At 34.9% G+C, this 12,365-nt stretch overlaps 1 protein-coding gene across 1 annotated transcript in view; it reads left to right on the forward strand.

Annotated features, from left to right (window-relative positions):
• The window catches only part of LOC140326723 (melanopsin-B-like), a 56,490-nt gene that overhangs the window by 21,121 nt on the left and 23,004 nt on the right, over nt 1-12,365 (forward strand). Inside the window, exons 2-4 of the mRNA XM_072405572.1 lie at nt 4,831-4,970; nt 7,841-7,974; nt 11,709-11,912. Of these exons, the coding sequence (XP_072261673.1) occupies nt 4,831-4,970; nt 7,841-7,974; nt 11,709-11,912 (478 nt within the window). The remainder of the gene's footprint in view (nt 1-4,830; nt 4,971-7,840; nt 7,975-11,708; nt 11,913-12,365) is intronic.

The raw sequence follows: 12,365 nt of genomic DNA on the forward strand, positions 1-12,365 counted from the left end.
AATAGAATAAGAATCGTGGTTTATACTTAGGTTATCCCACTAGATAAAACTGTGTTCTCATGTAAAGTGTCTAACAAACTCCTGCTGTCTGAGACATTATTAGTGTTTTTTACACACTTTAAAAAAGGGCACATCCGCTAGTGGCCAACAATTAAAAACAAATAAACATTTAAGAGCCATGGGCCCACCAAAACCAAATTAAGTACACAATACTTCACCCTTTAGAAAGAGGTATAAACGGAGTACTGAATTACATGATTGCTTAAAGGGATTTTTCCTACTTCTGGATCCACTATGTCTATAGGTTTGTTTTTATCTGGGATATGTTTGTTTATATGTTTTATTTATATTTATGTATTTTTACAATCTACCTATGTGAGGTCTGGACTGTGTGGGGTAAGAATAAGTGTCAGACAATAGGTCAGGGCAGGTAACAGACAATAATTAGGTCAGTACAATCTGAGGTCATAGCAGGCTGAAGACAAGAAGCAGGGTTGAAGTCATGCCAAAATCAAAGGCAATCATGCAGAGTTTAGTTGGTTAAAGCCACAAGTAGCACACCAAGGTTCCAGGAACTAATCTGTTATTGGCTGCAGGTCATACTCTCTAATTCCCTTGAGCTAAACACAGTGTGCAGGGTATGCAGAGTCTTCCGGAGACTGTATGGCGAAAGGGATACTGAGATCTACAAACTTAGGCGCACACTAATTACTTGATCTCCTTGATTTTCTCTACTGCACATCTCTGTAAGCAACAGTGGAAGTTGGAAAGATTCCCATAGTCCTGCTTTTACTGCACACACATGCCTAAAAACTACCTCCCTTCCTCAACCCTTTTACTGACAGCCATTGAAGGTAACATATCTGTTTGCAAATGGGAAAACATTGAGCTCCTATCTGGAAAGTCTTTCTCCACTCATATTAATGGACCAGGCAGTGAATATTTAAATAAATAAATACATAGAAAAAATGTATCTTGTTCATTGAATGGGCAATATTTCCCCCTATCAATATAGATGTCAAATAAAACAATCTATATATTGGTAAATTTGGTTTACAGAATTCAATCCTTTTTTTTTTTTTATAAGCTTACTATTTTAAAAAGTTCCACATGAACTTCTTTAAGTCCTTATTAGAAGATATGGAATTAGCCACTTAAAAAAAGAATTTCAAAAGAGGATTACTGTGCTTGTAGAATGAAGGAGAATTTTAATATGTTCTAATTGAGGTACAGTTTTAATCAACCATAATCTTTATTAAGCATCCTTTACTTTAATGAGCCTCTTTCATATACCTTGCTTTACAAGTAATACGATTTACCATATTAGTTAGTCATCATTATTAAGTGGTTTTATGACAAAATAGAATGATGAATTATTTAAAGAGAAGTAAAAAATAGACAAAATGAAAAATTATGTTTTTATTTATTTGAATATTTTCATATTTTCTGTCGTGGTGGATTAATAAACTACATCCAGAAACCGCTGTACATATGTCAGATTTTTGCCCAAAACCAACATAGCGTTTTTTCTTCAGTGAGAGACATATGGTGTTTGTAGGTTGCTTTAGGTAGATGATGGATAGAGGTTTGTATGTGTTTGCACTACATATAAATAAATAATTTGCATTGCAAGGTTCAAATAATACAGAAAGGACTTTATTCTACTCAATATACTGCATAATTTTTTGCTAACAAATAATTACTTTGTGCAGTTTTCTACCACATTTCTGTGGCTATAGTTTACTTTATAATTTACATACTGTAACTTTTTTTTTTGATATAACATCTAAGTACATATCGTTGTGAACTAATTGAATAAACACAATTGCTCGACCTTCAGTATTTAATTATTATTATTATTAATAATAATAATAATAATAATAATAATAAACAGGATTTATAAAGCGCCAACACAGTACACAGTGCTGTACATTAAATAGGGGTTGCAAATGACATGCGAATACAGACACAGTGACACAGGAGGAGAGGACCCTGCCCCAAAGAGCTTCCAATCTAGAATTGAATAAAAAATGTAAAATTGTTTCCACAGTCACAAAGTGATATATGAGGTATAAATGTAATGTTTACATGGTAACCTTCAGCATACAGCAATACATTTCTGAAAGAAAAAACACCAATTCAAGTCTGCTGAAGACAGGAAGGCCTACCTTTTCCTAACATTCTAGTTAGTTTATTTGATGGCTTCTCTAGAGGACTTATTAGTATCAAGTGTCAGTTTCCTATCTGATAGGAGATGAATGTAAAGTGAACCTTATCTGGCTGAAAAGGTACCTAAGGTAGCTTTTAGGTATTATCTTGCAATGCCTGTCGGTACCTGAATCAGCCTTTACTTCAGTTTGTGTAGTCTTTTGGGTTGTAGGCCTATCTTTCAGGCTGGGCAAGACCTAGACAGGATATTCAGTTGTTTATTGGTCTTATGATTTCCATTACTGAAACACAAAGCTAAATCCCGGAAAGTTCCCAGATAAAATTTCTGTTTCTTGTCCATTGGATTTGCTCTTAGTTGCTGTTGTCGCTGTTATCTCTCTTCTTTTGAATAAGGATTATAATTTTAAAAAAATTGTGAAGATTTAGATCTAAACAAACCAGTGGCAATATACTTACCATAAACCCTTACCCGATCCATGAATTATGAGCTCTTAATATTACAAAAACAGATTTTAGTAGCAATTGGTACAATTAAATATTGAGAGAAACATGCATGATTTCAACACTGGACATGGTCAATGCCTTAAATATATATATATTTTTTCTTATATATACATGTTTTTTTGTGGATCAGTAACTTATCTTTCTTTGATTTTGTTATACATAATGAAGATGTAGGTGTAACAATACTGATACCGTAGTATCCAGTTCTTTCTGAATTTTTATTGTACATAACACTGATTTAATGCATTAAGATGTATTGTGCATTATTCAATATGCTATCATTATAATGTCTATTGAAGACAGTGGGGATTTAGCATGTTAGCAGTGTGTCTTTTGTTACTTAGTCACCTTGATGAGGAAAGACCCGCTAGGCTCTGAAATGATGGTATGGGGAATATTGACCAAGGAAATATATGAATTATCACCTCCAAATTTGCATAGTGAATGAAATAAAGCTTTGATGCCCTTGTGCCTTTGCAACCATTGAATTGTGCAAGCAAAAATCATTGTTTTGTACATTTTCTTGCATGTGAATTGGTGTTCTTTTCAGAGTGAATTTTTAGTAATCTAAGTAAAGTTTCCTTTGCAAAGTGATAATTCCTCAACTATCCTAAATTCTTTTAATAAAGAAGCGTCCAGCTATTGAACTTTCCCTTCACTTCCTGTTATAGAGACAAAACATAATAGGTCTCTTTAAAGTGAACTGAATTTCAGTATTAAAGAGTTTTTAAAAGAAAAGATCTCCACTGCAAAATGTTCCTTTAACAACTTCTCCAATATCTAATTTAAAATTCTTAGATTTCGACTCACTTGTCTCTGTTACATAGATTATAAAAACAGAGGGTTTAAATCTTCAAGGCCTATGCACAGACAATTGCATATAGTAATGAAAAAATACTGTAGTTCACAATGCTCTAATGTCCAAAGAGGTTTAAACAAAATGTTTGTAAGGGTTTGTAAATGTTTTCCTAAAATTGACAGCTTCAACAGAAGGCATCCATCTAATAAATCTCTGACAGCGATTTGTGTGATTACACTTTTAAAGAGAGCCTATCATTAGAATTAAATATTATTTTGAACACTTGCAGCACTAGTGCATATTATGTACATACATATTTGCAGAGTGTTTCCTTTTTTCTAAAAAAAAAAAAAAAAAATACATTTTCTTTTAGATCCATTAATCTCTGGGGAGTCAGATTTCAATTTGTGTTAGTTCTGGCCACAGATCATCTTCTCCCTGCTTTTCCTCTACTGTTTTATAGACCCTGAGAGCAGTCAGAGAAATAGAGCAACCAGGGATTAGAGGTAGTCCCTGGTTAAGAACATCCAACATACGGACACCTCCTAGATACGAACGGGGCTTCCCTGCTTGCTGTGTGCAGAATGGAGGCTTGAAGGGGGGAGGGGTGGTTTGGATGACTTCCAGTGGAAATTTTTTGCTAAACACAGCTGAAGTTGTGGTTGACCTTAGGGGGGTAAGCTCTTTCTGCAGGCTCTTGTAACTCTTTAATGACCAAGACAAACTCTGCAGTTGGTTCTTTTTGCAAATCAATGCACAGCTTGCTCCAGAAGTTAATGAATGTCTAGGCTCCATAATTTTTTTTTGCTTTGCTTGTAGTTAACTCACAGTAAGGATTTTATACAGTAACTGACACTATGCTGCCTTATAATACATTGAGACAAACATCTGTCCTAATTGCATTTATTAAAATAATGAACCTGTCCTGTACCTGAAGAACACACCTACAGTCCCTATCTCGTATGTAACCCAGAAACAGCCTGTACTGAAGGAAAGGCTGCAGTAGGTAGATCATCAGTGTTGTTTTACATCAGCTGCTCAGCCTACATTCACAACTGTTTAACCCTGTTAAACCACCTAAGAACATTTGTCAATCTCTAGTATAATACAAAGACCATCATTATCTAAGAACACTTGACAGGGAAACCAAAACACCAAACTGTATAATAAATATTACTGCGATTTGACATTTGATAATGCTACATTTGACTATATAAGAAAAATAAAAAAGTATATATTTGTAGAGGTAATTTTCTTGTCTTGACTTGCACAGATAATTGTTTATAGCTATACCCCCAAGTATTACAGTTAACACATGATTATCTAATTTTATTTTTTCACCTCTCTTTATACTGTAGGCACTGGAGCTTTCATCAAAAAGAGAGATCTTACTGCCAGATGTTCCTGATCAAATACTCCACATATTTGGAAGCTGCATTCTCATTATTGGCTCAGTTGGTGTGGCTGGAAACTTGCTTGTCCTCTATGCGTTTTACAGGTACATCAGAACATCATTAGAGTAATGTAAAGGGATCAGATTATTGGAAACAATCCTACAACTGTGCATTAATGAATTAAAAGCCACTGTACATAGGATATATTTTTCTATATATATGGGAAGAGCTTTTTAATCCTCTTACTGCAAAAGAAAAACAAAATAGCTTCTGTACTAGTGTTTGGCAACCAGTTAATAAACCAGAAAAGCATTCGGAAACCAGGCAAACATTTGCTCTTCATTCAAACATGGTTTATAGTCAAAGTGGTGTTTGTGAATAAAAACATATTGGAATTTGTGACTACAAGCTACACCATAACCATAATATTTGCACACTGTTCATTACGGTTCATATAAGGTTCATTGCCTGAAATGCTGTTTCTGGTTGCACCTAATATTTCTTCTGTTACTGTAGTTTCTAATTTATTTTTATGAAAAAAAAAAATTAGGAAGGTCTAATCTTTGTCTATATGTTCAATGGCTAACTATAGTTTTGCTGCAGTCTGGACTAGTAGTCGCCAACCTTTTCGAACCTAGGGACCACTAAACCTACGTGCTCCGGACCTCCGGGGAAACTTCCCCCTGAGTGACATCATGATGCCAGAACCCGCCCACTCTCCCATCGCAGGCTCAGACCAGAGACACAACCCGCGTACCACCCCGAGCCTGCGATCCCTACGTGGTCCTACTCCTGACTCCACAGGGGAGCACTAGCCAGAGGCGCAGGCCACCAAAATTTTCTCACAGACCACCGGTTGGTGACCACTGGTCTAGACAGCAGACTTTTTCCTGGCACACCTCCGATGCAATATAAATTGTTACAGTCTCTTTCTGAATATAGATGCATGCACAACAGTTGCCTAAGGATCCCACAGTGTAATTTTAAAGTTCTTGAAGATTCCTTTTTAGCGTCAATTATCAGCTGAATTTGCTGGGCCAGTAAGTCCTTGATAAATTAGGAGTGGTTTGACGTCTATGCTGTAGGCAATTTTTAAGTCATTTACCAGACTCCTAGCATCTACAAACTTCTTTCATAGGGCCTTAGTTTTTTTGATCTTGAAATGATAACACAGCACAGGTGGAGATCAAAGAGGTCACAAGAGCCTCAAGAGCCTTTGGCACCTTATCTGGATAACCATATTCTAATTATTTAAATCCGAAGTGGAGGTAAAAGTAGGGGTGCATTCACTTTTTCCATGTTATAAATCTGCATTTTAATTATTTAGAATATGAGAATAAATACACCATGTCAATGCGTATCATATGTTCAAGTATACAACCTTTTTCTGTACACAATGTTTGAATGAAGATCCAATGTTTCCCTAGTAAAAAATGTTTATATAGTTAACAATTTCCAGATACATTATTTATGAGAAACGGTAATGTTTTATTTACAGCACACAGAGTCACTCTTTTATTTAAAATGATAATGTCCAATGTGAATTAAAATGTAAATTTTCTTTTTAATGTAACCTGAGAAATCACCTAGGGAAGGTGTATTGCCTGCAATGTCTGTTTACCTATTCAAGTCTTGTATAGAGCTGCATAGCTTGATATGCTGAGAGTTTCATAGTGCTGGACTGTATACGATTTTAGATGTGCTTGTAGTGCTTCGAATGGATGGCACTTAGCAAAACTAAAGATAGGGAGTTGGAAATCACCTGCTCTCCAAGGATGCATTTCAATCATTTGGTCCAAACACATTTGTCATATGGGTCAGTATGGTGATCTTTTGGTGCCTTACAGTTCCTCTTTATCACAGTGACTCTTCTAATGAATTTCCTCTAGTCCACTTCTCTTTTCTTTAAGCAATATATTGCTCATTATAATAAACCAGATAATGCACCCCTAATAAAGTTTACAAAAATGTAAGATGTCAGGTCCAAGGTCCATAATCTGACCAGTCTTTTATATTTATATGTGCATACATGTCTATTCTTAATGTATGTTGTGTATTATCCGTTACATTGGACTTTGAATAATGGTTTTACTAGAAGTGATTTCCACATTGCTTTGCTGTTAAAGCTAAACTCCAGGATTATTATAAAAGTAATGGCTAGAAAAGGTGACATTGGTACAATGTAGAGTGTTACATGAGCACCCTAAATTGACAAATCACTTATACTGGTCTGCTTTTTAACAAGTTTTCCATTCATGGAATCACTCTCAATGACATACATACAGTTTGAGGCATCCAGGAAGGTTTTTGATTACTTCAGAACTGCTTTCCACTCTCATATACTGTTTGCTGTAAGAGCAGCTTGAAGCAGGTTACTTATGGCAAAGAAAGCTGAAAAAATACTGAAGAGTTGGAGGTAAAATTAATCTATCAATAAACCTTAAATGCAAGAACCTAAACTGATGTTAAATGCAAGAGCAAGCTGCATTTGATCATCAACTCAAATGCAAAAATTTAACAATACAGACCCTAAAAGTGATTTTTAATGACAGATACTAATGTACTCATAGCTAGTTGTATTATCTGGAGTTCTGCCTAAACATTCACCCAGATCTGGAAGTAGAGATTTTGGCGTATTCCACATTATCAGCAAACTGAAAAAAATGAATTATAGATCCCTTCATATTACTGTCTTTTTAGCATATAAAATAACATATCAGAATGTGTTAGGACTGCTTACGCTTACTGAACTGCCAATTTGCAAAGGCAGGGTAAGTGTGCTTGCTTTATTACTTTACTATTCCAATTCTTCTAGGAAGTTGTTTTAGTTCTTTAGTGTACACTCCTCTTCACAGGGACATATCTTTGAAGCCACATTCAATTTCAGAAAGGAGGCTTTACATTTTATTAAACTCTGCTGTCTATGTTTCAAATAATTAAAGTATTTTCTTAGTTTTCCTCATTCTACTTTCAGTAACAAGAAGTTAAGAACAGCTGCAAACTACTTCATAATGAATTTAGCTGTGAGTGACTTGCTCATGTCATCTACCCAAGCACCCATATGTTTTCTAAACAGCTTCAACCGCCAATGGATTCTGGGAGAAATAGGTACTAAGTCAGTTTGTAATTTATATCTCTTTCTCATTAAACACATTTTGACAGTTGAATTACAAACAAACAAATAAAATAAGCCATCTGCACCTTTTTTCAGTGAATTATATTATTACAGTCATATCTTATTCCATACGCTATGTTCCTCATATAAATCCATTTAGCTATCTGCATATTGTACTTCCTACTATACTGCTTGTGAAATTATTGATCACGTGTCAACCATTTAATAAAAGTCAATTATTTTTATTCTGTAAATACCTATCTTGCCGACATCTTCTGACGTCACTCCTTTCTTCTTTGGCAGCTTCTTGGACTGCCACTGGTACTCCATCCATTTGTCAGCAACCAAAAGCTGCTTCTGAATGTGACGTCATGAAGATGGCGGAAGACATTTCCACCTAGATGAAATAAAAGAGGTATGTTAGCTTCATGTTTTTCTAAACATCATAATAAGTTAAAATATATGTAATGGTTCAGTTTTGCTGTATATGGTATATTTTCTATTTATTTTCAGATTTTTTCACTATTCATAAGAAAACCTAGCTTAACTTACCATCTAAAACAGTCCATGAACCATAGAGCAGACAACTCTAGGTTCATACTGGTATCTGGGGACAGAAGAAAAAACTAATGACAAACTCCATAGCCAAACTTTGGCTTACCTCTTCTTACCCTGCTTATTATTCTTATTATCAACCTTTATTTAGTGCCAATGATTTAGACAAAACTGTACAAAAATGGGGGATTCAGCTGAACAACCGACATATAGACATGCACAAACAATGACACAGGAGAAGAAAACAACCCTGCCCAATAGAGTTTACCATTTAAGAGATGAGAGAGAGTATTACACAATTGGAGGGGAATATGGAATGGTAGCTAATTAGTGATTAAGAGACAAATTCGGGTGAGCAGATTTGAAAGAGTGGGTTTTAAGTTTTTTTTAATGTTTTGAAAGTAGATGCAACCCTAATAGGTTGAAACCGGAGGGTGAGGTAGCTCTAGGGCCTAAGTCTAGGAGCTGCACAATGAAAGAGGCTATGAGTGAAGAAGTCATTAGGTCACTAGAGGAGTGGAGAACGTGGCTATACATGTATTTTTCTATCAGGTCAGAAATGTAGGTGGGACAAGAGCTGTGGAGTGATATAAAAGCAAAGCACAGCAGCCTTAATTTGATTCAGGTGAAATGGAAGCCAGTGAAAAAACAAACCTTTTATATTTTTAATACCAGCTTTGCTTTGCACACCTTTGATAATAGAATATTTACATATTTTGTTTTAGTTAAATACATTTAATTTTTTATGTATTTTTTCTAAAAATGTAAGTTTATTGATATTTAAGCTAGTGATTCTCACTATGGCTAAATGGAGGCCAGGAAGTTTCAAGGTTAATAAAATATTAATTTTAAAACATTTTCCTTGGACAGCATTCCTAATTTCAAAATGCTGTGAACATGAACTGTCACACCATCTTTAGAAGCAAGTGGAACTTCGGTATTATTCTTATGTCAGTGTATAGATAGCTAATGGTGTGATGAGGACATTATTTATACATGTATCTAACAGTGAGGTTTTTTTTTACAGTTTTTTTGTTGTGGGATTTCTGTAAAAGCATTTCTATATAAACAAACTGGCCAGACCAATAGGAATCAGATAAAACTCATCATCTGGCAAAGCATAAATCAAAGCAAAGCAATCATTAACAATCGTCCCAGCTCAATTATTGACCACATGTACATCGATTTATACTGCTTTTAAAGATAACTATCATTATACTATTGTTTAAAGATAACTCATCTTTGGCACATCTTCAAAGTACAGATCAATATCCTTCACTGTAAATTAACATGTCCCAACGGTGTAGAGACAGCACTGGTATGCACCCCAATGGGCATAACTGTTTTTTTGAGCAGGGAAACGCTAAATATAAAACCACTGAAACTGTAGAGAAATGCATCCCCACTGTTCATATTTTTCAAAAGCAATAGTATAACGATAACAATGCAATCTATGATTTTGTTCATGAAGTGGTCCACAATCTTTTAATACATAGTGTAATGCATAGGGTAGGTGATCCGCAGAGACACAGCAGCAGTGAGTGGAGCCGCAGCCTGTATCTATAGCTCTTTCTTTTGTTATCAGTATTGGTACATGACTAGGTGTTGTAGGGGTCAGACCCCAGGTTGTACCTAAATCACCTAGGATATTATTACTTCGCTGTCCTGATGGTAATCATGTTACTTATTATCTGCTAAACCATTGCTTATTAACTGACCCTCAAGCTACAGATTGGGGGGGTTCCAATAGGTATGAAGACTGGTACTTGTCTCACTGTCTGTGGTCTTGTTATTATTTAAGAACTTGTTTGAGAAAATCATCTTTTTATTTAAAATATTCTTATACTTAGTTTAAATGTGACCATAAAGTATACTAACATCATAGTTATTCTTTCTTCCAAGTTGAAATCACTTAATGTGATTTTTGTTGCATCAAATATTACATTACAATACATTGTTTTTACACTGTAAACCATTTATCCAAAAATATTTCCATTTAAGTTTGCATTTTGTTGTACTGTATGAAATGATAATGGGGCTTTACAAACATCCCCCTTAAGCTCAAACTTCAGTCCAGCTGAGACAAATGCAAACTTTACAGTAATTTGAAACATTCAGAAAAAGCTGCTTCTTTCTGGTTTAATGCAGTTGGTTGGTGCTGTGTGTTCCCATGCAAAAAACAATCCTGAAATGAAGTCAATATAATTGATTTTTTCAGTGAATGTACAGTACAGAAAAGGATAACAATTTTCCATACCACCTAAGGGCAATGATAGATCTAATCTACCATTTCTATTCTGGAAAAATGAATAGCATATTATATTTACAAATTGTTTTTTTAGGTCACCTTTATTTTCAAAGTAGAGTCTTAAAGCAGAAATAAACCCTCTTATATAACAGTTTACCGTTACAGTTCCATTCAAATCATGCCTCTGGTGATAACTGAGAGTTACCAGTGTGCTTATATCAGCTCTCATCTGAGAATGTAAATCCTAAAATGGCTGGTGTTTTAGCTGATTACACATCCCTCATAATGGCAATGGCAGATCTAAATAGAAGCTAAGATTGCACTAGGATAGGAGGATTTACTTCTAAAGATAGCAGTCTTTAAAGACAGCTAGCACTTTTTTAACAACCATTCCAAACATGAAATATCTTATTGGGTTAAGTTGCCCAATGAGATCCTGCTTTCCCATTAGCTCGTGGGTCAGGAGCAGTAGCTTCAGGAATGTTGGGTACAAATATCAGTGTTAGTTAAATTACAAAACATTTAATTGGCATTAAATTATAATAAAATAACAAAAAACAGAGAGGGTTTTTTGGCCAGTGATGTCAAATATATTATTCAAAAACAGATGGCCTTTAACTCTTATCACATTTAATGGGACAAGGCACTGTTGAATATGGTTTATTTTGTGTATATTGCCAAATGTAAGTGTATATATTGTTATCACAATTTGTTTTTGAATACTATATTTGACATCAAAGGCCAAAAAAACCCATTCTCTGCTTTTTGTTCATTTCTTATATGCATAAGTGAGGCGTCAGGCCACCCAATTACTGTCACAGGCAAGGGTATTTACTTCTTCTCTTTAATCCTGTGTTTTTCTTTGTTACTAATAAAATCTAATACTTTGCTTGATTTTTATTTGTGTTCTGATTTCATGCCTAGCTTGTAACATCTATGCATTCTGCGGAGCACTGTTTGGAATAACATCTATGATGACTTTACTGGCTATTGCTGTTGACCGGTACCTGGTAATCACCAAACCTCTACAGTCTATACAATGGTCGTCCAAGAAACGAACACTACAAGTCATTGCTCTTGTTTGGCTGTATTCATTAATGTGGAGCATGGCACCATTACTTGGCTGGAGTAAGTAAAATAATTTTACAAGTAGCATTAAAAAGGCACTCAGACTGATTAGTTCCCATAGATAAACCAGATATAATTTAGGAGGAGATTTATTTTGTCTAATGTTATTGACGATAAGTAGACCATCTGTTTGACATATTGCATTACTTACAAAACCTTTGAATTCTGTCAAGGGATTATTCATGAATATCTTCTGCCTTAACATGGACTATAAATGGAAACCCATGCCTACTTTTAGACAGTTTTAAATGTTCATGACAATGTTAGTTATTCATGTTGAAAAATCATGTCTTGCAATGCTGAAACAGTTAAGACTCAACTACCAGACAATTCTGGTGTGACAGATGTCCTCTCATTGGCCCTGATTTATTAAAGCTCTCCAAAGGCTGGAAAGGATACACCTTCACCTTTTTAAGAAATGTATTCCAGGTTTGATGGATCACACAGCTTTAC

This window comes from Pyxicephalus adspersus, chromosome 3 (assembly GCF_032062135.1).
Source record: "Pyxicephalus adspersus chromosome 3, UCB_Pads_2.0, whole genome shotgun sequence".
Classification (NCBI taxonomy): Eukaryota; Metazoa; Chordata; class Amphibia; order Anura; family Pyxicephalidae; genus Pyxicephalus; species Pyxicephalus adspersus.